Source organism: Pelophylax lessonae, assembly GCF_965119305.1.
Source record: "Pelophylax lessonae genome assembly, chromosome: 2".
In the NCBI taxonomy this organism is placed as follows: Eukaryota; Metazoa; Chordata; class Amphibia; order Anura; family Ranidae; genus Pelophylax; species Pelophylax lessonae.
Genome location: NC_138769.1, coordinates 116,904,595 through 116,931,004, shown reverse-complemented (window position 1 = coordinate 116,931,004; position 26,410 = coordinate 116,904,595). Strand labels below are relative to the sequence as shown.

General features: G+C 44.6%; 2 protein-coding genes across 3 annotated transcripts in view; one reads left to right on the top strand and one right to left on the bottom strand.

Annotated features, from left to right (window-relative positions):
* Positions 1–13,751, bottom strand: part of LOC309548471 (uncharacterized protein) — a 96,265-nt gene extending 82,514 nt beyond the window's left edge. The window contains exon 1 of the mRNA XM_082248416.1: positions 13,624–13,751. Coding sequence (XP_082104542.1) covers positions 13,624–13,678 — 55 coding nt within the window. The 5' untranslated portion in view covers positions 13,679–13,751. The remainder of the gene's footprint in view (positions 1–13,623) is intronic.
* An 11,690-nt stretch (positions 13,752–25,441) lies between these two features.
* The window catches only part of TTC19 (tetratricopeptide repeat domain 19), an 82,411-nt gene continuing 81,442 nt past the window's right edge, over positions 25,442–26,410 (top strand). For both annotated transcript variants that reach the window (XM_082247588.1, XM_082247587.1), the window contains exon 1: positions 25,442–25,699. In XM_082247588.1, coding sequence (XP_082103714.1) covers positions 25,471–25,699 — 229 coding nt within the window. In that variant the 5' untranslated portion in view covers positions 25,442–25,470. The remainder of the gene's footprint in view (positions 25,700–26,410) is intronic.

The window sequence follows — 26,410 nt, the reverse complement described above, 5'->3', positions numbered from 1 at the left end:
GTCATAGTATTGTACTTACATTAAGTCAAAACAGTCTGCTCATGTAAAATCAGAAAATCTGGGATGCAATGACGCTAGGCTCCGCCCTACGCGTTTTGTCACTCCGACAGCATCGGGAGCAGCGCCATCTTGTTCCACTCACTGGTTTATATAGGTAAGGTATCCTAGCAACCCCAGGTCACATGTTGTGGGTCATTTTAATAGTTAATGGCTCGGGTATGTATCCCTTATCTCCAGCCAATTCAAATTGCTGCCGACCTTGGCCTACTCCAGGCCTACGTTACAAATGCACATATCTGCGGGTATGTGAAATTACTCATCCCGTTTTACTCGTTTGGATCTATATATATTTTCGGACCCATGTTGGCTGTCTGAATGTTCTTCATTAAGCTAGGGTCGTTATGTTACCACCTACTCATTCAATATATCACTTAAATGTACATATAAATGCAGAACTATTCCAATGTTAAAACACTATTACAATTAGAAAAAATTACAAAAAAAAAACCGGCATGTGTTACAGAAAATTAGAAAGGAGTATAAAAAAAAAATTTAAAATAAATACAAGAAGACCTTTATGAGAAAAACAAAATTTAATATTATTAAACAAAGGGGCCTTTTGTAAAAGAATGTTAAAAATATTAAGAAATGATTACATGCACAAGCACATATGTCACATATGTAATAGAATGCCCATGCTGGTTATAATATTTGGGGAGGACCACGAAACTTCTTTTTGTGAGAATCAGAGAACACATTAAAAACATAAGAAAGGGCTTTGCGAAACATAGTCTATCCAGACATTTTAAAGAGGCACATGGGAGGGATCAATCAGTGATGACCTTTTTTGATATTGATATGGTAAAGAAACATTGGAGAGGGGACAATAAGAAGATTAAAGTCTCACAAAATGAAACAAAATGGATTTTCCAGTTGAATTCTCTCCAACCAGAGGGCCTAAGGCCTCATGTACACTGCTACTTGTAAATGGACGTTTAGGAGCAGTTGGGCATTTTTTTCAGAAGCCCCTGAACCCTCCTCTATGTTATCTTATCTGTCCATGTACACTGAGTCGTTTACAGTCATTTAGAGGCAGTTGAGTTCAGTGTCTTTTTTGGAAAGCAATTATTTGCGTTCAGGATGTTCAGAACGTGTGTTTACTGGTGTTTCAAACGCAAAATGCGTCTGAAAGCGACAGAACGCATTTAGCGCTTGCGTTTTTACTGTTTAAAGGGGAATGATTTTTTGACCTCTAAAAACGGATCTGAGCGCAAACGCCTGCTAAGTGCCGCTAAACGCGTCATGCAAACACGACACAACGGACGTTTTAAACGTCCTTTATATAGCTGTTAAATTCCAGCGTTCAAAGGACTTTTGAAAATGTTCCGTGTACATTAAGCCTTAATATTGACATAGACCTTAATTGCTTCATTTCCAACAAATGATTATGGATCCTCTTACCTTCCTAACCCACACAAAGATTTTCATATTTTTTTACAATTCCTTTCAACACCTTGTTAATATATATGCATAATTTTTGTCCTGTAATTTTAATAATGTTTTAACATTGGAAAAGTTCTGCATTTATATGTACTTTTATGTGATATATTGAATGAGTAGGTAGTAACTGTCACGCCTCCAGTAGCTGAGCATAACGTGTATAGAGGACACCCTGGTGGAAGACACAGGCTAACCTGAGGTGCGGAGTCTAAGCGCCAACCAGTGTTCGCCAGAGCTCCTGATGGTGGAGATCAACTTCGCTGCTTGTTGTCCCCAGGTCGCGGTGCTCAGGGTTACCCCATCATGAGTTCAGATCTGGGAGCGGAGGAACCGATAGGGATTAGACTGAAGCGTAGTCACAAGAAAGTAATCAGCCAATGGGAATCGAGAGCCAGGAAGGTCGTCAGCCAAAGCCAGGTCATGCACAGAGGAACACGGAAAACAAAAGATAGCAAGCAGAGATGCACCTTGAAGCACAAACACACGAGCAAAGGACTGCAAGCCAACAGGTGATATATATATCCTGTGTGCAGCCTCATCATCAAGCGACGCCCAGGAAGCAGCAGGAAGTGATGAAGCAATCAGAGTCTATAAAAGACAGCAGTCAGCACATGTCTAGGATGGCTGCAGACAGGAAGACAAGGTAAGACCTTGACAATAACATAACGACCCTAGCTTAATGAAAAACATCCGGACGGACAACATGGGTCCAGAAATATATATAATATATTATATATATGTGAACTAGTTCACATACCCGCAGATATGTGCATTTGTAACGTAGGTTGGGGAGGTCGGGGAGAGGCCCTGATCGGCAGCAATCTGAATTGGCTAAGGGGTTGCCTGGAGATAAGGGATACATACCCGAGCCATTAACTATTCAAAATGGCCCTGGAACATGTGGTTTTTAGGATACCTTACCTATATAAACCGGTAAGTGGAGCAAGATGGCGTCACTCCCGATGACATCAGAGTGACAAAACGCATAGGGAGGAGTCTAGCGTCATTGCGCCACTTCCGGTTCGAGTCTGTGGAGCACATCGTGTCCCAGACTTCCTGATTTTACATGAGCAGACTGTTTTGACCTAATGTAAAACAATACTGTGATTTCTAAATAAAACCTTTTATATGGATTCACACTATGGGGTTTACTTTTGCCATTTCATGTACTGCTGACACCGCTGGAAACTGGAAACAGAGGTTGCCAAAGGCATACAGCTGGGTGTAGCTGTAAAGGCTATATACCCCTGTTGAAATGGGAGATACTTCTACTGAGTGCAATAGCAGGAGGGGGCAGGAGTGGAGACACCAGGCACACTGCATGCATTGCACAATTCCTTGGCCACAATAATATTGCTTCTTATCGATATCAGGACCAGCAAGAAAAGTTGGAGATTGTTGACCAACTAATGAGATTTATGAACTGTTCTTTTTTAATACAGATCACATTGGATTTGTTTATGTTTCACCTATAATTTTTTGGTGCACATCGTTTGTGCACTTGTAATTAGCACATGCACTTTAGTAATATTTGCTTGATTATTTGCACCTACGTTTTGCATATGCAGCACCCTCCTAGGTAGGTGCTAGGTAAAATATATATGTGGCTCTGTTCTGTTTATCAGGAGAGCCAGATCTGTTAGTTTAGCCTGTCACATGTTTCCAAGTGTGATTCACTGAGTCTGAGGGAGTGCCCCACTGCATCCAATGAGGGAGCTCATTGGACAGTGGAGGAAACCTAGCCAGTGGCACACTCTGTTCTATGTCAGTTCCAGTGGAAGGACATTCCCACAATGCATCCTGGGATTGCACATAAATAGGAAGGGGGCATGTGACAGGGTGTCTTTGGGCGGGAAGCCAGGTCCCCAGAGGAGGGTAAGGGCTGTCTCTCCTCCTGTTGCTGAGGAAGGTGGTCCAGGCAGTCGGCCTAGGGACCAGAGGTTGAGCTGTGCTGCAGGAGGATCCAGTGTGCTGACCAAGTGGAGCTGCTGGGCAGAATACTTCTGGAAAAACAGTATCGTGAATACTCAAGCATCCGCCCAGGGGTCTGCCTAAGAGGGGGGACCACTCCAGAGGGGTCAAGGGGATCCAGAAGTAATTTAACCCAGAGTAATACAGTAAGTATCACTCTGTATCTCCTGTACCATGCCCACAGCCTCTGTATCTTCTATACCATGACCGCAGCCTCTGTATACCCTGTATCATGCCCACAGCCACTGACATCCCCTCCTGTACCATGTCTGCAGCCTCTGAATCTCCTGTACCATGTCCGCAGCATCTGACCTGTCCTCTTGTACCATGTCCACAGCCTCTGACATGTTCTCCTAAACCACGTTTGCAGTCTCTGACATGTCCTTCTGTACCATGTCTGCAGCCTCTGATATCTCCTGTACCATCACATAAATGTTTGGCGCGAAGCACCAGTTCCCTGCGCTTTGAGTAGTGTAAGCCTCTATACACCTCAGCTGTGATCTTGCAGCTGTTTTAGAGCTATTGACACTGCAACCCAGGAAAATCTTCGGCCTTGCTGCCGCGTACACGACCAGGGGAGTCTGGAATCACTGGAAACAACAAGCAAACACAAGGGCGCACCGGCCTAGTGCATTATCCTTTAGAAGGTTTATTAACAAGAAAAGTTAAAATACTCACAAACGAGCCGTCCCCTGATGTCGTGAAGGCTTACGCGTTTCGAGGCTTAGCCTCTTCCTCAGAGCCTAAACTGCATGTCTAAGCCCTTGCTTTATATATTAGACAATGGCTGTTACAGCCAGACACAGATGGGAGTGGACACTCCTCCTAAAGGGGGCGTGTGCATGAGGTGCCCGCCCACATCGTCAATATACAATGATAGGTCCAATGTAGTATAGAGGGTGCCACCCCCAAGTGGAGGTGAATAAATCGATCAGAATAAATGGTCAGTAATGCAAAATTATTTTTTTAAAAATTTATAAAAACATGAAGGAATATGAACAAAGATGATGATAATAATAAATATGTGTGTTAATGTTACAAAGGTGGGGAGGAGGGCAAAAGGGCTTTGCAATGCAAGGGAGGTAAACCTAGGTATAGAGGTCCTGACCGGTGCATTGTATATGCTAAATGTAAACAGAGACCCCTGAGTCCTTGGATATTAATGCTGAGGACTGCGTTCCTTGTTTGATATGTTTTTATCAAGAACTCGTATTTTAACTTTTCTTTTTAATAAACCTTCTAAAGTATACTGCAATAGGCCGGTGCACCCTTGTGTTTGCTTGTTGTTTCCAGTGATCTCCTGTACCATGTCCGCAGCCTCTGACCATCTCCTCCTGTACCAGGTCCGCAGCTTCTGCATCTCCTATACCATGCTCGCAGCCTCTGCATCTCCTGTACCATGCCCGCAGCCTCTGACATCTCCTCCTGTACCAAGTCCGCAACCCCTGCATCTCCTGTACTATGTCCACAGCCCCTGCATCTCCTGTACCATGTCCATAGCCGCTGAATTTCCTGTGCCATGTCCGCAGCATCTGACGTCTCCTCCTGTGCCATGTCTGCAGCCTCTGAAAATGTCCTCCTGTACCATGTCCGCTGCCTCTGGCATCTCCTGTACCATTTCCGCAGTCTCTGACCATCTCCTCCTTTACTGTGTCCGCAGCCTCTGACCATCTCCTCCTGTATCGTGTCCCCAGCCTCTGACCATCTCCTCCTGTACTGTGTCTGCAGTCTCTGACATGTCCTCCTCTACCAGGTCCGCAGCCTCTGACATCTCCTGTACCAATTCCGCAGCCCCTGCATCTCCTGTACTATGTCCGCAGCCCCTGCATCTCCTGTACCTTGTCCCTAGCCGCTGTATCTCCTGTACCATGTCCACAGCATCTGACATCTCCTCCTGTACCACGTCCGCAGCCTCTTACTATCTCCTCCTGTACCGTGTCCGCTGCCTCTGACCATCTCCTCCTGTACTGTGTCTGCAGTCTCTGACATGTCCTCCTGTACCATGTCCGCACAGCCTCTGACATGTCCTCCAGTACCATGTCCGCAACCTCTGACATGTCCTCCTGTACCGTGTCTGCAGCCTCTGACCATCTCCTAGTGTACCGTGTCTGTAGCCTCTAACCATCTCCTCCTGTACTGTGTCCGCAGCCTCTGAACATCTCCTCCTGTACTGTGTCCACAGCCTCGGACCATCTCCTCCTGTACTATGTCTGCAATCTCTGACATGTCCTCCTGTACCATGTCCGCACAGCCTCTGACATGTCCTCCTGTACCATGTCTGCAGCCTCTGACATGTCCTCCTGTACTATGTCCACAGTCTCTGACATGTCCTCCTGTACCATGTCCCCAGCCTCTGACATGTCCTCCTGTACCATGTCCACAGCCTCTGACATGTCCACCTGTACCATGTCCGTAGCCTCTGACACGTCCTCCTGTACCATGTCCGCACAGCCTCTGACATGTTCTCCTGTACCATGTCGAAGCCTCTGAAACATCCTACTGTACCATGTCCGCACAGCCTCTGACCACCTCCTGTACCATGTCCGCACTTTTACCACTTTTAACCAGCATTTGCTCTTATAAAGCCCTATATGCTTTCATATCTGTCTTATCTATAAATAATACACTCTTCAAATGTGCTTTAAAATGCATGGTTTTCCCTTTTATGAACAAGAAAATAATGATGTTATGCTTTTGGGCTGGTATAATAATGCTATGGGGCTTGTATGAAATTATTTCCCGGGCTGGTTTTTATTCCCAGTCCGGCCATGATGCAGTCACTCTATTGGCAGCTGAAAAAAAAATGTGCCCTTCATTCATCTATATCTTCTGAAAAATAAGCTAGTGCGCTCAGTGATATGCAATATAAGAACACAATAATGTGCATAAATTCAAAGTGCAGTAAAAAACACCTTAAAGCATATTGGTGAATGATGAACCACGTATAACAACACAATATTAACAAATAGTGTCATGCATATTAATCAAACACAATGTGAATAAATCTAAAAAGAGTCCAAAGAATTGTGACAAGTGAATTTCTAATAGTAAGAATGTCTCTTAATGTAGGTCAGCAGATTTCAACTTCCTATATATCACCACGTGACCCATAAACTGAAGTGTGATGGCTCCTTACCGACTCCCCACTGACATGCAGCATATAAACTACATCCAATCACTGGAAAAGGTACATGAACCACAGTGTTGTCCCACACTTAGTATATCACCACGTAGTATAAAATATGGTTTTCTTCTTAATAAATCTGTGATAAAGCTGCAAACACTAAATTGGGATCCCACTACACAAAAAAAAAGCCACCCAGGGTCAGAATCAGCAGTCCCCTACAGGGGGTGATATAAAGCCAGCAAAACAATATCTCAGGCGAGTCCAGGATCACGAAGCCCATAAATCCATAAAACCGGATGAATATGAGGACAGAAAACAGACACAATCTAGTGCTCTCTGTCTATAAATCAATCAGCAAACGTTTATTTGAAGAAAGGGGTACTTGCAATACATTCAATGGAGTCAGGCAAGGCAAACAAACAAGTCTCCAAGCGAGAGAGGAAAGGAGTGATGTCTGCAGCACGGCTCCGCCCCCCTGTACACGTTACGTTGGCGCTAAGGGCTGTGACTTCTTCAGCAAGGGACCCCTATTGTGGGACTAGATTGTGTTTGTTTTCTGTCCTCATATTTATCCGGTTTTATGGATTTATGGGCTTCATGATCCTGGACTCGCCTGAGATATCGTTTTGCTGGCTTTATATCACCCCTGCAGGGGACTGCTGTTTCTGACCCTGGGTGGCTCCTGGGTCAGATACTGAGGTGAGAGGCTTGTATATCTGGTGGTGGATCCTTATAATCATGGAGGTGTATTTTGGAATAAATTGATCACAGCACTATTATTTGTTTTTACACGTGGACTTTATAATATTTACCCTAAGGGGCTTATCTAGTACTATTATCACTCATTTGGAATTTATGGACTTATTTCATATTTTTTTATTGTTGAACCATATTATCACATGTATTTATTTATTAAATAGTGAAACACATTTACCTTGGATGTGGTGAAATATGGGAAGTTGGAATCTTCTGACCTACATTAAGAGACATTCTTACTATTAGGAATGCATCAGTGATGATTCACTTGTCACTAATTTGTGGACTTTTTTTAGATTTATTCACATTGTGTATGATTAATATGCATGACACTATTTCTTAATATTGTGTTGTTGCACATTCACCAATATGCTTTAAAGTGTTTTTTTACTGCACTTTGAATGTATGCACATTATTGTGTTCTTATATTGCATATCACTGAGTGCACTAGCTTATTTTTCATTGATTATTTATTCCAAAACGGTTTGAAATCCTAGATGCAGCCACTTTAATACAATTTAAGTTTGCACACCCTACTATACTTACCACATATCTAAATCTTCTATTTGTGAGCAAAGTCGAGCCCTGTCGGCCAGTACCCTGGTTGTACATAGGTAGTGAGAGGCACAGGTATAGAGCGGTGCTGTGGATTTTGGGATGCCTTACCTACATGTATGTACATAATTCTACTGACATTTTCATAAAAGAGTATAACCAGTAATGAGTTGGTGTGTCCTACTTTTTGGGTACGTATTTGCCAGCACACCACAAATGGTAATTGATGATCCACAGTGGGTTTGTCCAGTCTTCAGAAGGCTGTTGCTGCAGCACCCACTACCTTTGACCCCATTTTATTAATTTGTCTCAGGAAATGCAATTTAAGCAGGCAGTCTTTGTTCCGAAATACAAAAAAAGGGAAAGAAAAACAAAACATACAAATGAGCCATAAACATTCAGATCATAAGAAGACCTCCCATAATGGTATAACTTTGGTTCTATAAACCTGAGTAGTGCACTAGAAAAAGAGTACCTTGTGCACATAATCATATAGAGGTCAGCGAAACATTATACTAAGACGTCAATCATAGTTCTCATGAACATTCAAATAATAACAGAAGATTTTGACAAGATTAAAAGTTCGGGAGAAGTTGCCCCTCACTGGGCAAATGAAAAAAAGGGGGGAAACAATTTAAACAACTTTCTGCCTGCATACATAGGTTATATAAGCAAAATAGATAATATATTGGTTGCTTTTATTTAGATGCACGGGTGAACTCACAATATGGCCATGTGAAAGAGGTAATCATCACCCTCAATGGGTTTAGATTCAACACTGCAACAACCTGAACAAAATCAGAGAGAATGGGGCCTGTCCAGGAACCGCCAGCCATGGCTCCCACAATTTAGAGAATTTATTTGGTGTTCCAGTGTCAGTTTTACAAGGCAAAAAATGAAAGTGCCAGCTAAGTACAGTATATAAAACAGAAGATAGCACTTTTTTTTTCTAGATTGCAATATTTCTGCATACAATATTTTCTGTTATTCTGCACACTTAATTCTGTTTCAGTAACTTGTTTTTGCCTCATAGGATCATCCTTAAAGTGAACATTCATTCTTCTACTTTTACTTTTAAAACAGTACTATCAGCGCTCAGTGCAAAGAAAATCTCAATAGTGCTGATCAATACACAATAATCACAATAGCTGCACTCACAATATCGCATATTACAATATCGACCATGAAAAAGAATGTTGTGCTGATATTGCTAGAAATTGTGCTTCTACCCTCATATAAATATAATAGTACACTACACATGACTTCATAAAGTGGGTAAGTGCCGAAACAAATGCTAGATGCAAACAATAAATTCATAAACAGTATCTAAAAGAAAAGGAAAAAATGTTGCGCTGCCCACACCCAAATGTATAAGTGCATATCACAAGATAAAGTGTAAAAACTATACTCCAAAAATAAATTGATTAGGTATAATCCATATATTCATAAAAGTGCAAACAGTGCTTCAAAATGATAGATGAATTAAACAAATTCATGTGATTGACCACCAATCAGTCCATTCCGTCATGCATAATCTGAAGTGCAACGTGCTATATTCAAAAGAAATAATGATGGTAGTCCCACTAACCAGTTATTAAAAAAAATTGTTCCAATCCTGGATTTATAATAGTATCGGTGTTGTGACTGGTCACCCAAAAACGTTCTCCATTCCCAAGTGTGGGAATTGGATCCTCACCAGAAATTATGACCCTTACAGGTCTGAAAATGCCTTATTGGATAAACATCCCACTGAAGTATGGAGAATGGCTCACAGCAGGCACTTTATGAAGTAAAGTGTACTATTATAATTATATGAGGGTAAGAACAGAATGTAAGACTGCGTAACATTCTTTTTCTACTTTTACTTTACCTAATATTGCTCATTCCCCCTTTGTTTCATACATGCACAATTTCTTTTTTGAAAAATACCTAGGTGAGAATGTCATAGCTCCAGCAGCCTGCAGCCCCTGGGATACCCACGTCACGCATCGGAAGAGGCTTAGGTGCAATCTATAACAGATGTGCGTGCACCAAGTCCTGGAGAGCAGCGCTGGAAAAGAGGACAATGCTGGATTCTCTGGGTTTATAAGTATATATATGCAGCATAGAAAGGAGACCAGAGGTAAAGAGCGCATAATGTTTATTTTTTTTATTTTTTTTTGGGGGGGGGGGGGCAAAATTCTTAAATTTAGCACAGAATGAGATATTTAAATATTGTCATGCTTGGTAAGATCATTTAAGTATACACTGGTCCTAAACTAGTGATTACAGTGCACCCTCATTTAAAACTCATAAAGTAACTTGCTTGATTTGCCTTTGTCCTCTCCTGGATCCTCTAAATCTTGATGAACTGGCCAAAGTTTGTTCCATGGGTAGTCTTTTCTCTACCCTCCCATCCAACATCCTATGACTGTAAGCACAGAATGAGATATTTAAATATTGCCATGCTTGGTAAGATCATTTAGGTATACACTGGCCCTAAACTAGTGATTACAGTGCACCCTCATTTAAAACTCATAAAGTAACTTGCTTGATATGCCTTTGTCCTCTCCTGGATCCTCTAAATCTTGATGAACTGGCCAAAATTTGTTCCATGGATAGTCTTTTCTCTACCCTCCCATCCAACATCCTATGACTGTAAAATCGAATGTGCCAACAGAAAATTGTCAGCTGCATCTACTCAGTTGCAACTGCTGTTTGGGTATCCTGATAGCTTCTGTTGCTGCCTATCTATCAGGGATGCAGGAATCTGTAGGATTGTGTTGGTTCAGCCCGCAGGCTAAACAAAAACATTTTAAATATATATAGATAGATTTAGTGTACTTCCATCCACCCATTACTACTTTTGTGTCTTGACAACCATGTGCCTTCTATATGCTCCTGAAGAACTTTCGGAATTGTTCTGTACAGAAGTTTGGGAAGCAAATGAATGGTGCAAGGTACACTTATAAAAAATAAATTTAATACTAAAATATTACCCACAGCGCATATCCTTGAGTAAAATAATGATGTGCTAAGCAATAGTATGTGATACTAAATAAAAGAATATATGATGTGCTCTTATAGTTGTAATAAAGAACTTTTGTCTTCTATTAATAGTAATGATCCGTGTAAGCTCTATTTGCATGTACCCTATGAAGTGCTAAACCCGTGCTTATTGTGACTTTGCATTCATATGCCAAAAGGATATATACATCAGTGACAAAGATATCAAGCAACTTCCAAAGACGTCACTTTTTGATGACGAAACGCGTCAAGTTGAGACGCACGCAGCCTCGCTCTAGTGGTACGTGGAACGCACACTGTATACTACCCGGAAGCCCCGTGTCATAAGCGGGCAGACCTTCATAGGCGGCCTGCACGGTTTCCTCGGTATTGCTGAGCGGTTCCGTACATTTGCCTTTGTACCACCGTTTTATGAGTATTTTATTACTATTAATTTTATACTTTGCCACATTTTTTGTTACCATTTTTTAAATAAACACGGATTTCATTTATACTACACTATGAAGTAAATAAAAAAGAGTTGCGCTACAATTTGAGAAAAAATCCCAACAGTCCACATATATTCAATTACTCGAAGATGTAGGCATACAGGATGATGATAAACGCTATCAATAGTTCATCAGTACAATAATTACAGATGTTACAGACATTATAAGGTCATCCACCCAGGTGTTTGATCGACATATACAGAGTGTAATCCCAGCCACCACATACTGCCTCTTACCAGACAATTGTGGAATTGGAGCAGTGAGTGGTTAAGGACCACTGCAGCCTCTTTCCAGGACCGTACAGCTCACAACTCTTTAGATCTTGTTAGCTGATAATGTTCTGTGTTTTTGGTCTGTGCTGCATTCTTTTTAGTAACACTTTTCAGCTGTGTCTCTGCACAGATCCTCTGCACTCCAGACATACATACACACTGCAAGCTCTGGTGGTCGACATGTTTGGCTGAGAGTCACCATCACAGTCACCACTATGAAGAGTGCAATTCTTTTGCTCTAACACACCATTAATAGGAGCATCCAGGACCACCCGGACACGGAAGGCTGGGACCCCGCTGGATACCACCACACAAAGCTCTACTGACCCATTTGTCGTAAGACATTGGGGGTCAACACCGTCTGGTGAGTTTGAATTGCCTACCTTATTACACAGGAGCAGGGAGGGTGACACCACTATTGCACTGATTGTTTTTTCAACACCGTCACTGAAGCTACGAAAGTTTATTTTTGGCCTTTTTTGGACTATTTGGACACTAATTTCCATATATTATTTGGACACCAATCACAGCAAACTATTTTCACAATTTTTTGCACTAGTAATTTTTTAGTACTAGTATTTTTCTGCACTATATGTTTTTTTTATATATAATTATTGTATAATTTTCCACTTGATATCTTTTACACTGATGTATATATCCTTTTGGCATATGACTGCAAAGTCACAATAAGCAGGGGTTTAGCACTTCATAGGGTGCATGCAAATAGAGCATACACGGATCATTACTATTAATAGCAGCCAAAAGTTCTTTATTACAACTATAAGAGCAAATCATATATTCTTTTATTTAGTATCACATACTATTACTTAGCACATCATTATTTTACTCAAGGATATGCGCTGTGGGTAATATTTTCGTATTACATTTATTTTTTATCGCTCACCCTTAGGGGTTGTCCACAGCAGCAATCCCATTGTTACACCTGATCACATTTATATCACTAAATTATTGGCGCAAGTGTTTTTCACATCCATACCAAGGTACACTTATGTCATCCAAATAAAGAATATGGGAAGATCACACACTGTATCCACTAAAAAAAACAATTTTTTAGAATTCACAGCCTAATTAAACAGATATATCACATGTGGGTCAACTAATTCAGTACAACATTCACATTGCTATGTGCAGTATGTGTAATGCATTTGCTTTTCTATAATGTCAATATAAAATTAAGTCACTATGCTATATGCACTTTATTAAAACGAATATTAATTTTGTGTTGCACACATTCTTTTTTTATTATAAGAATGTGGGAGATTATATTATTTATTTCCATGGCTAATAGTGCGTGGTGTGCATATTCTTTTTTCATACAGGGACACATTATATAATTAGTTCTATATCTAAAAATCACTTTGTGGTCTATACATTCTTTTTTATAGGACACGGGGTATAACATTAAATATTTCTATGTCTAACTATTAAGTTGTGGTGTGCGTATTCATTTTTTTTTTAACATAAGGATGCAGGATGTGACATCAAATATTCCAAATTCTGACAATAATTTTTGGTGTACACATTCTTTTTTATAGAAATGTGGAAGAGTATAGTCTAGATAGTAAGACATAGTAAGTCTCCCCTGGATCTGTCCCAGGAATCACAGATGGTCAGAAATTTTGCACATTTAGCATTTGTGGCTTTTGTTATGTTCAATTATAGTTTCCAGTTCATCTAAAAAAAAAAAAAATAACAATAATAATACTAGGGTTATATCTGAGTTAAATCAGTTAGGCTGGTAAAACACGGGCTGTTTGGCAAAAACGCATTTAGGTGATTTTTCTAGCCTGGTCACACTGTCTATGTGTTATATCTCTTCCACCACTGGTTTAGACTTTGTGGCTCTGGAAGCAGTCTTACTTAATATTCACATGTAAGAAAAAATTGAATAGTTAGATCTGTTACAATAGAGTTACTATATACTCACAAGCAAGAGATAAGCCTGCCAACATAAGGATTAGTAGCAGAGCAGCACTGTTCATCCTTCATGTATAAAAAAACAATCTGGCAATGCTACATTGCAGTTTCAGTAACTGTATTGCCTGCTGCATGCGTTTCCACTTCCTTTCAAATGGTGAGAAAATTGTATGTGAAATGTTTTTAAAAAATAACACTTTTTTTAAGATTTTATCTGAAATACCAAGTAATGCTTAGCAAAATAAAGTCCTAATTTCACACCCTTCTACTACTACATATGAGAGCCATAGACATTAGACAGCTGTTGTCCAAAATATTCTGTCATATTATTCAACCACATATGATTTACCTCTCAATTCCATTTGTAATGTTTATGTTCTTGCATGTACAGCATCTGAATACACACATATATCTACTCACTCATGTACATATGATCATTCTCGAATGTCTATGACCAGCTTCAGGATCAAAGAGAACACTAACTGCTTTAAGGTGGTTGCGTGATTTTTAATGTTCATTTGAAAGAGACTCTGTTGCCAGACCTTTGATTTCAACAACAATCTTCCCATAACATGATATAGGAATTTAATGCTTATTTAGGCATGTTCATTTATCTGGTTAACATCTAAAAGCCTGAGACTGCTGCGGGGTACCACCATTTTGGATGTGATGTCAGCAGCCCAAAAAGACTCAAGTTACACTCTATAGCATTGGTCTCCAAAATGTGGCCCTCTGCTTGCCTTTGTCTGGCCCTTGGGACACTGTTCCTCCCACTAATACAATGCACATTTCCTCCCACTGACACCAACAATGGCCCACAATTCCTGTCACTGATACCAACAATAGAGCTCTATTCCTCCCACTGACACCAATGATGGGGCACTATTCTTCACACTGACACCAATGATGGGGCAGTATGCTTTCCACTGACACCAATGATGGGGCACTATTCCTCCTACTGACACCAATGACGGGGCATTATTCTTACCACTGCCACCAATGATGGGGCACTATTCTTTCCACTGATACATTTGATGAGGCACTATTATTTCCACTGATACCAATGATGGGGCACTATTCCTCCCACTGACACCAATGACGGGGCTTATCCTTACCACTGAAATCAATGATGGAGCACTATTCTGTCCACTGATACTTTTGATGTGGCACTATTCTTCCACTGATACCAATGATGGGGCACTATTCCTCCCACTGAAACCAATGATGGGGCACTATTCTGTCCACTGATACTTTTGATGTGGCACTATTCTTCCACTGATACCAATGATGGGGCACTATTCCTCCCACTGACACCAATGAATGGGGCTGATTCTTACCACTGAAACCAATAATGGGGCACTATTTCTTTCCACAATAACACCCCCCCCCCCCCACTGCCACTAATATCAATGATAGGGCATTGTTAACTCCCATAGACACCAAGCCATTTTCTTCTCAGACTGGCCAACCCCCTTAAAGTTTGAAGAACAGTATTCCCTTCATTCTTCTCCCAGAGGGGCTGAGATGTTGGCCAGCACAGAGAGTACCGTATTTATCGGCGTATAACATGCACCTACATTTTAGGAGAGAAATTTCAGGAAAAAGCTGAAATTAAAAATAAACAGCTTTGAACTCAGAACATTTTTTTTAATCAAATGCAGTCTCACCAGTGCCCACAAATGCAGCCTCATCAGCGCAGTGCCCACGAATGCAGCCTCATCAGCGCAGTGCCCATGAATGCAGCCTCGCCAGCGCAGTGTCCATCAATGCAGCCTCGCCAGCGTAGTGTCCATCAATGCAGCCTCGCCAACGCAGTGCCCAAAAATGCAGCCCCGCCAGCGCAGTGTCCTTAAATGCAGCCTCGCCAGCGCAGTGCCCATAAATGCAGCCTCGCCAGCGCAGTGCCCTTAAATGCAGCCTCGCCAGCACCAGTGACACTATACGAATCAATTTTAAAAAAGGCCAGAAAGCAGCGCCAAGAGGTAAAAGGGGACGGGCAGGGCCGAGGAGAAGGAAGGAGGAGCTATCGCTGTCATCGGAAGATCCGGCGCCTATGATAGACGTCATATGTCTCAGCATAGGAGGCGGGACTTACGATGACAGCTCGTCCTTCCTTCTCCTCGGCCCGGCCCGCCCACTTCTACCTCTCGGCACTGCTTCCCGGCGTTTTTTTTTTTTTATATAGGCGTATAACACGCACTGTTGCTTTTTCCTCCATATTTTAGGAGGAAAAAGTGCGTGTTATACGCCGATAAATACGGTAATTAGAAACTTCCAGAATAAGAGAGGGTTCTGACTTGTAAGGGGGAATGATGGCTATGCTGATGAATTGATTCTCCTGGAGAAGTCAAAGTTAAAAATCTTTGAAGGCAAAACCACTGCATGTAAACATTTAATATCTAGTGGTAGTTAGTTACATTCAACTTGACTTCTGTATTTTGAAGATATTTTATAGCTCAGGGGTCAGCAACCCCCGGCGTGTGTGCCAGACATGGCACGTGGTCATATTTCTGCTGGCACGCGAAGGAAGCCTGGGATGTCCTACACATCAACAAAGATGGCCGGGCACTGCTTGCAGCTTTCTACACAGGAGTGAGCCCGTCTGCCTCTTTCCTGCCAGTATTCATTTTGACATCAAATTTTGATTTAGTTTTAGTTATAGTCTTTTGACTAAAATGCAATTTTAGTTTTAGTCGTCTGAATTGTTTTAGTTTTAGTGGTATTTTAGTAGACTAAAATCTCCAGTACGTTTTAGTAGACTAAAATCTCCAGAACATTTTAGTCACCTAAAATTTAATGGGTTTCGTTAAATTTTCATTCATTATTTAAGCATTTCTTTAGAATTGTCAAACTCTTTATATACTCCTGGAATAAAAATCTAATAACATGTTACTATTTCTGGTATTAAGGGTTGAACATGCACTACAGACACAGATTTAGCCATTGTGATTAGGGATGAGCTGGATGTTCAAGTCTGTCACGTACCTGGTTGGTGAGCCTGACGTGTGGAGGAAGGCCTCTCGTACAGCTCTGGCTTTTGGTGAGACAGTAGCCACTGGAGCACAGTGGGGTAAGAGCACCTATGATCAGTCCAGAAATCTGTGTGGATAGACTTGCCACCAGGATAGCTGGAAGCAGGCAGACTGGCTCGGCTTGGCTGATGACAGGCTGTGGATGCATAGCAGGAAGCAGGTGCCAGAAGATGCTGAGCTGGACCGAAGGAGCTGTATCAGGCTGGAAGAGCTGGAAGCAGGGTCAGGCGAGCTGGGTTGGTAACAGACAGACAGATCAGGCATATACCACAGACAGCAGCGTAGTCAGGTCACAGGCAGAGTTGGTAACGGATGAAGGATCAACAGGTGCAGCAGGCAGAGACAAAATCCGAGGTGAAGCCAGGGGTCAGGACAAGTAGCAGACATAATGGTCGGAAGCAGGGCCGATCCTAGGGTCACAGACGCCTGGGTGCAGAAATTTTTCTGGCGCCCCCACATGGGTGTGGTCATCTTCCTAACTCCTCCCCTTTACAAATGTTTCTATGGCAATGGCTCAAACACAGAGATGCTCCCCTAAGAAGTCTTCCTTACCCCGGGACCCTCCCACGATCTCTTAACAATAAACAAATTACAGTAAGAGAAGCAGAGTACTCTAATGGGAACTGGATGGGGGGGGGGGGGGTGTCTCTCTAATGGACATAAAGAGGGCATCTGTTAGAGAGTCTGTTAGACAGAGCCCCCAGACAGGAGATGGTAAGAGACTGCAGACTTGATACAAGAGATGGTGAGAGACTGCGGATATGATACAAGAGATCAATGTATTGATGCAGCCTCATCAGTGCCCACCAAATGCAGCCTCATCAGTGCCCATCAAATGCAGCCTCATCAGTGCCCACCAAATGCAGCCTCATCAGTGCCCACCAAATGCAGTCTACCAGAGCCCACCAAATGCAGCCTACCAGTGCCCACCAAATGCAGCTTACCAGTGCCCACCAAATGCAGATTACCAGTGCCCGCCAAATGCAGCCTTATCAGTGCCCACCAAATGCAGCCTACCAAAGCCCACCAAATGCAGCTTACCAGTGCCAACCAAATGCAGCCTACCAGTGCCCACCAAATGCAGCTTACCAGAGCCCACTAAATGTAGCTTACCAGTGCCCACCAAATGCAGGTTACCAGTGCCCACCAAATGCAGCCTACCAGTGCCCACCAAATGCAGCTTATCAGAGCCCATCAAATGCAGCCTACCAGGGCCCACCAAATGCAGCTTACCAGTGCCCACCAAATTCAGCCTACCAGTGCCCACCAAATGCATCTTACCAGTCCCCACCAAATGCAGCCTACCAGAGCCCACCAAATGCAGATTACTAGTGCCTACCAAATTCAGCTTACCAGAGCCCACCAAATGCAGCTTACGAGTGCCCACCAAATGGAGCCTTAACAGTGACCACCTAATGTAGCTTACCTTTGCCCAGATTACAGAGCTGTGATCTCCCGCTGTGTCACAGAGCTTTTGAATTTCCCGGGCAGCCACTGTAACAAAGTCCTGCCTCCTAGACCGGCTGCTATGATACACATCATACTGATTTAATTTCCCGGCATTGGATCAGTGTGCCGCCTATCAAAGGAGCCGGTCAAGGGGACGGGAATTTGTTACAGTGGTCGCCCGGCTTTTTACACTCAAGCTCCGTGTCACAGCGGGACATGCCCACTATGCAGTGGCGTACCTAGAGCATTTGGCACCCGGGGCGGATCCTATATCTGGCCCCCCCCCCCCAACTTTAAAATGTAAAAACACCAACAAAAATTTGTAATGTTTTCAAGAATATTTATGGCACACATTTTACACCCCCCATCACAGTGCCCCTTGCAGTCTGCCCCCCTGTCTCTCTAATCACAGTTCCCCCTTTTGCACTCACTGCCTCCCCTGCACAGTCCTACCTTTGGCATAAACAGATAGCTAATATTATTAGAAATGTGTTTAAGTTTGAGTAAGAGATTGGAAACTTGCTAAAGGAGATGGTCAGAGACTGCGGACATGGTACAGGAGATAGTCAGAGACTGCAGACATGATACAAGAGATAGTCAGAGACTACGGACCTGATACAGGAGACGGTCAGTGACTGAGGACATGATACAAGTGATGGTTAGAGACTGAGGACATGATACAAGAGATGGTCAGAGACTGAGGACATGATACAGGAGATGGTCAGAGACTGAGGACATGGAACAGGAGATGGTCAGAGACTGAGGACATGGTACAGGAGATGGTCAGAGACTGCAGACATATTACAAGAGATAGTCAGAGACTACGGACCTGATACAAGAGATGGTCAAAGACTGAGGACATGATACAAGAGAAGGTCAGAAACTGCGGACGTGATACAAGAGAAGGTCAAAGACTGCAGACATGATAGAAGATAGAAGAGCACTAGGGGGGCCAGAGAGCACAAGGGAAGCAGAGAGCACTGGAGGAGCTGAAGGGCAGGGGGGAATGGGGGGACTGTAAAGAATTAAGGGGGGGTTTGGAAAGCATTGCAGGGGGGTTGGAAGGCGCAGGGGGTGGAGAGCACTAAGGGGGGAACAGGGAGCACTGGGGGGGGGCAGGGAAAACCAGGGGGATGGAGAGCATGGGGGAGGGGGGAACTGGAGAAAACTGGGGGGAACTGGAAATCACTGAGGGGGGAGCCAGGGAGCACAGGGGGGTGGAGAGCACTGGGGGAGCCAGAGAGCATGGGGGTGAGATGAAAAGCACTGTGGGGAGCTGGTGCATCGGGGGGGCTAAAGAGCACTGGGGGGTTAAGAGCACTGAGGGGGGTTAAGAGCACTGAGGGGGGCTAAGAGCACTGAAGGGGAGATAAGAGCACTGAAGGGGAGCTAAGAGCACTGAGGGGGAGTTAAGAGCACTGGGGAGGGCTAAGAGCACTGAGGGGGGGCTAAAAGCACTGAGGGGGAGTTAAGAGCACTGAGGGGGGGGCTAAGAGCACTGAGGGGGGTTTAAGAGCACTGAGAAAGGGGGGGTTAGGAGCAATGGGGGGGTAGGAGCACTGAAGTGGGGGTTAAAGGCACTGGGAGGGGGGGCTGGAGAGCACTGGGGGGACAGCAAAAGAAGTTGTATAGGAGGGGGATGGGATAGCTGCATATAGATGAATTGACCTTTCCCTATTCTTCCTGCAGCCGCTGAGAGGAGGAGAATCAGACATTCAGTGGCTGCAGGAAGAATAGGGAAAGATGAATTCCTCCACATGCAGCTATCCCATCCCCCTCCTATACAGCACACACACACACACACACACACACACACACACACACGGGCACTCACCTTCTTCCCGCGAGCAGCGTGGACTGAAGGAGCTGCCTTCTCCTTCACACTGAGATGCGGGCAGGACACCGGCCATACACACCCCCCGCCCGCTGGTACGCCACTGCCGCTGGAGGAGGGGAGGACTCTGCCACTGGAGCTTCAGTGCCCCTCCTTCGCCTCAGCTCGCGGCGCCTGGGTGCGGTGCATCCCGTGCACCCGCCCAGGATCGGCCCTGGTCGGAAGCAAGCCGGGTCAAGATCAGAGGTCAAATGCAGGAATCAGGAATGCAGGGACAACACAGAACACTGTAGAACAAACAGCAATTAGCCAGTGCTGAAGCTCTATTTAAATAGGCTGTTTGGTGCCAGATGTGCATCTGCGAGTGCATGTTCTCATTCTCGCATGCGCGTTTACATGTTCACGCATATGCATAAGCGTTCATCTGGAAGCACCATCTGTGCTATGGCGAAGCCTTTCCTGACAAAGTCAAACGTATGTTCGACTCAAACGTCGGGTGTTCTTGTGTTCGCCCTTCGATGAGCGCCCCATAATGCACTGGACGATTGCAGTGCATTAGGTGCTTGTGATTGGCCAAAGCATGCACCTGACCTGTATGCTTTGGCCAATCACAGCACAACGTCCTGTCAGAGCCATGATTGGCCAAAGGCAGGTTGCCTTTTTGGCCAAAGGCAGGTTGCCAGACCCCTTTGGGTCTGGTATAGATTTAAAGGGGAACTCCACGGAAAAATAAAAAGAACGGCATTGGTCCCCCCCAAAATCTATACCAGACCCTTATCCAAGCATGCAGCCTGGCAGGCCAGGAAAGGGGGGGGTGAGCGAGCGCCCCCCATCCTAAACCATACCAGGCTGCTTGCCCTCAACATGGGGAGGGTGCTTTGGGGTGATGGGGACAAGGGCCTCTTCCCAACAACCCTGGGCTCTGGTTGTGGGGGTCTGCGGGTGGGGGGCTTATCGGAATCTGGATAACAAGGGGGCCCCCAGATCCCAGCATCCCCATGTGAATGGGTATTGGGTACATCGTACCCCCAGGGGCGTAGTGTGGGTTGTCTGCGCCTGGGGAAAGGCAAGTAATTTGCGCCCCTAACCCACAGGCTTTTAACGTTCCCTTTGTCCCTTCCACTAGTACAGTATTAAGTCCTAATATGGTGCATTTTAGGATGTACCACTCTTTCTCTTCGTTCTACTTTTTTCCCCTTTTATCTCTCTTTACCCTTCTTTTGTGTCTCTCTCTGTCTTTCTATCTCTTATTCTTTCTCTTTTTATTTGTTCCTCCCCCCACTCTCCTGTTTTTTCTCTCTGTTCCATGTATTCTCTCTTTTTATTCCTTCGCTTACTCCTTGTTTTCTTTCTCTGTCTCTCTCTCACCTCCTTTATTTTCTTCCCCCTTTCCCCTTCTTTCTCTATCCCTCTTTCTCTCTGGGAAGTGGAAAGTGAATAGCTACATGCCCATTTATTGCATTTTAGAATAAATGCTAACCATACACTTTATAAATATATATATATACACACACACACAGTGCCTTGCAAAAGTATTCTGCCCCCTTGAACTTTGCGACCTTTTGCCACATTTCAGGCTTCAAACAAAGATATAAAACTGTATTTTTTTGTGAAGAATCAACAAGTGGGACACAATCATGAAATGGAACAAAATTTATTGGATATTTCAAACTTTGTTAACAAATAAAAAACTGAAAAATTGGGCGTGCAAAATTATTCAGCCCCTTTACTTTCAGTGCAGCAAACTCTCTCCAGAAGTTCAGTGAGGATCTCTGAATGATCCAATGTTGACCTAAATGACTAATGATGATAAATAGAATCCACCTGTGTGTAATCAAGTCTCTGTATAAATGCACCTGCACTGTGATAGTCTCAGAGGTCCGTTTAAAGCGCAGAGAGCATCATGAAGAACAAGGAACACACCAGGCAGGTCCGAGATACTGTTGGGGAGAAGTTTAAAGCAGAATTTAGATACAAAAATATTTCCCAAGCTTTAAACATCCCAAAGAGCACTGTGCAAGCGATAATATTGAAATGGAAGGAGTATCAGACCACTGCAAATCTACGAAGACCTTGCCGTCCCTCTAAACTTTCAGCTCATACAAGGAGAAGACTGATCAGAGATGCAGCCAAGAGGCCCATGATCACTCTGGATGAACTGCAGAGATCTACAGCTGAGGTGGGAGGCTCTGTCCATAGGACAACAATCAGTCGTATACTGCACAAATCTGGCCTTTATGGAAGAGTGGCAAGAAGAAAGCCATTTCTTAAAGATATCCATAAAAAGTGTTGTTTAAAGTTTGCCACAAGCCACCTGGGAGACACACCAAACATGTGGAAGAAGGTACTCTGGTCAGATGAAACCAAAATCGAACTTTTTGGCAACAATGCAAAACGTTATGTTTGGCGTAAAAGCAACACAGCTCATCACCCTGAATACACCATCCCCACTGTCAAACATGGTGGTGGCAGCATCATGGTTTGGGCCTGCTTTTCTTCAGCAGGGACAGGGAAGATGGTTAAAATTGATGGGAAGATGGATGGAGCCAAATACAGGACCATTCTGGAAGAAAACCTGATGGAGTCTGCAAAAGACCTGAGACTGGGACGGAGATTTGTCTTCCAACAAGACAATGATCCAAAACATAAAGCAAAATCTACAATGGAATCAGTGGCGGCTGGTGAAGTTTTAAGATGGTGGGGCGCAAGACCACGCCCTTCCATTTTGACCCCTCCCATTTCTCAGAAGCCCCACTCCTTATAGACCCATTTTGTCCCCTGTATTTTGCTTGCGTGAACAAATTCTCCCAATATATCACATAATAAGGGGGTCCATCAGTACTAGTATATCCCATAATAGGGAACAGGGGCCCTATTATGGGATATACTGTGAGAGACACCCTATTATGGGATACACCGACTGGCACAAACCCCACAGTACAGACCCCCCCAGCACAAACCCCTCAAGCACAAACCCCACAGTACAGACCCCCCCCAGCACAAACCCCTCAAGCACTATCCCCCTAGCACAAACCCCACAGAACAGGCCCCCTAGCACAAACCCCACAGTACAGACCCCCTAGCACTAATCCCACAGTACAGGCCCCCTAGCACAAACCCCACAGTACAGGCCCCCTAGCACTAATCCCACAGTACAGACCCCCTAGCACAAACCCCACAGTACAGGCCCCCTAGCACAAACCCCACAGTACAGACCTCCTAGCACTAATCCCACAGTACAGGCCCCCTTTCAATGCAGTGACCAGCGTACATGCCCCCTTTCAATGTAGTGACCAGTATACATGCCCCCTTTCAATGCAGTGACCAGTATACATGCCCCCTTTCAATGTAGTGACCAGTATACATGCCCCCTTTCAATGCAGTGACCAGTATACATGCCCCCTTTCAATGTAGTGACCAGTATACATGCCCCCTTTCAATGCAGTGACCAATATACATGCCCCCTTTCAATGTAGTGACCAGTATACATGCCCCCTTTCAATGCAGTGACCAGTATACATGCCCCCTTTAAATGTAGTGACCAGTATACATGCCCCCTTTCAATGCAGTGACCAGTATACATGCCCCCTTTCAATGTAGTGACCAGTATAAATGCCCCCTTTCAATGTAGTGACCAGTATACATGCCCCCTTTCAATGCAGAGACCAGTATACATGCCCCCTTTCAATGTAGTGACCAGCATACATGTCCCTTTCATTGTAGTGACCAGTACACATGCCCCCAATGCAGAGATCAGCGTGCGTGCCCCCAATGCAGTGACCAGCGTGCGTGCCCCCAATGCAGAGATCAGCGTGCGTGCCCCCAATGTAGTGACCAGCATACGTGCCCCCAATACAGAGATCAGCGTGCGTGCCCCCAATGTAGTGACCAGCATACATGCCCCCAATGCAGAGATCAGTGTGTGTGCCCCCAATGTAGTGACCAGCATACATGCCCCCAATGCAGAGATCAGCGTGCGTGCCCCCAATGTAGTGACCAGCATACATGCCCCCAATGCAGAGATCAGCATGCGTGCCCCCAATGTAGTGACCAGCATACGTGGTGCCCCCAATGCAGAGATCAGCGTGCGTGCCCCCAATGTAGTGACCAGCATACATGCCCCCAATGCAGAGATCAGTGTGCGTGCCCCCAATGTAGTGACCAGCATACATGCCCCCAATGCAGAGATCAGTGTGCGTGCCCCCTTCAAAGCTGAGGCATCACAAACTTACCTTACTGACACAAACGGACGGACCGGACGGACGGTGACCTGCAGCGGTGCTTGCTTCTTCTGCGACTGCGATCTTCCGGCCACTCCTGCCCCCCCCCCCCCCCGCGCAGGTGCGGCGGCGGCTCTCCGGCGGGCGGGAAGGTGATCACGTGACGCCGGGGCGGTGCACCACCCCCACGCGTCACGTCACCAGGTCCCGGGATGTCCTCCTGTGATTGGTCCAGGCTGGAGTCTGAACCAATCACAGCCAGGACATCAGTAAAGTGGGGAGTGTCGGGGCGCATTGCTGTGCGCCCAATGACCCCCCAGAAGGCCGCCAATCGGTGCCTCTGCCCGCCGCACGCGTGGTGGAAAACCCCACCCCCCCCAATACCCATCACTAGGTCTGGCGCCCCTAGTGGGCTGAAAATTGAAATTTTTTTTTTTAATCTTTTTTTTTTCTTCTTCTTTTTTTTTGGGGGGGGGGGGCAGCGCCCCTGCACGCCCTATAGACAGGCCGCCACTGAATGGAATGGTTCACAAATAAATATATCCAGGTGTTAGAATGGCCAAGTCAAAGTCCAGACCTGAATCCAATCGAGAATCTGTGGAAAGAACTGAAAACTGCTGTTCACAAACGCTCTCCATCCAACCTCACTGAGCTCGAGCTGTTTTGCAAGGAGGAATGGGCAAAAAATTCAGTCTCTCGATGAGAAAAACTGATAGAGACATACCCCAAGTGACTTACAGCTGTAATCGCAGCAAAAGGTGGCGCTACAAAGTATTAACTTAAGGGGGCTGAATAATTTTGCACGCCCAATTTTTCAGTTTTTTATGTATTAAAAAAGTTTGAAATATCCAATAAATTTTGTTCCACTTCATGATTGTGTCCCACTTGTTGTTGATTCTTCACAAAAAATTACAGTTTTATATCTTTATGTTTGAAGCCTGAAATGTGGCAAAAGGTTGCAAAGTTCAAGGGGGCCGAATACTTTCGCAAGGCACTGTACATAGGCAGTTCTTTGGTAAAGATGAACTATGCCTGCCATGTTTTCTGGCAAACACCACAGAAAAGGCATAAATCCACTGAATGCAGATATAAATCACACAAGTAAAATGAATCTGCCCTTGTCATGCTTCTCAGTGAAGCCAATGCCCAGCTCTGGACACTTTTCAGCAACACATAATGGAAACTATACGTTCCATGATTAGCCTGACACCTTTCCCTGACTCAAGATGGCCGTATGCGCATCGCTTATGCAGAACTTTTTATTGACGCCCTGATCACATGACTAGTCTTGCGGTCACGTGCACACAGCAGCGGCCAGGACGATGAGTGTCATGACGGTGTGGAGTTTGGGGAATGTCTCCAGGACTATCCTACGGAGAGCAGCTCTGCGCTGTGTACAGAGTGCCAGCAGGAGATGGGGAGGAACTCGAGCACAGGGTCTACCAGGCTGGCACAGCAGGAGCTCACCTCTGTGCGCGATGAGCGCAGGTAGATGGGCAGGACCACGTGACAACAGCCTGCGCCCTGCCTTCATTCTGATTAGTGCCGCAGGTGAGCCCAGCCTGGGTGTGGCCCCCTGCTGACCATAATAGTATATGACAGATGGATGTAACATGAATTGGAGTTACATTTCTGTAGAGGCCCCTGTGTGCAGGAGGTCCCCGGAAATACAGTGCAGGCCATGTATGGCATCTATAGTTACCATGGAGACAGTATGCCATGTGTACTCTGCATGAAGCTGTTCATCCATAGAAGAACTGTCACATGACCAGTTCAAGGTCATGTGGCAGCCCGGTGTTCCGTGAAAAAACCATACCCGTGAGAAAACCATACCCTTGTCACTTCCGGTGTAACGTTAAAAAACCATACCCCGTGGAGAAACCATACCGTCGTCACTTCCGGCCTGAAACAGCTGAGCAGCGCAGCAGTGCGCATGCTCAGAGCCACGGATACTTAAATGAACATGAAAGAATTTGACAAGTGCGCATGCTCGGTGGGCATGAAATTATCACGGCACTGTGTCTAATCTAATACTTGCGGCGGGTACATTAAAACACTTCGGCTGCAACATAAATCATCTCCTCTGCTATCGCTGTAACTTCCCTCATCTCCGGTAATAAATATAAAAGCGGCGGCGGGAGTATGAGATGTAAATGTGACGGCGATCGCGGCTCCGTGATCCGCTTTTATATTTATTACCGTAGATGAGGGCAGTGACAGGGCGAAGAGCGGAGATGATTTATGTTGCAGATAAGCTGTTTT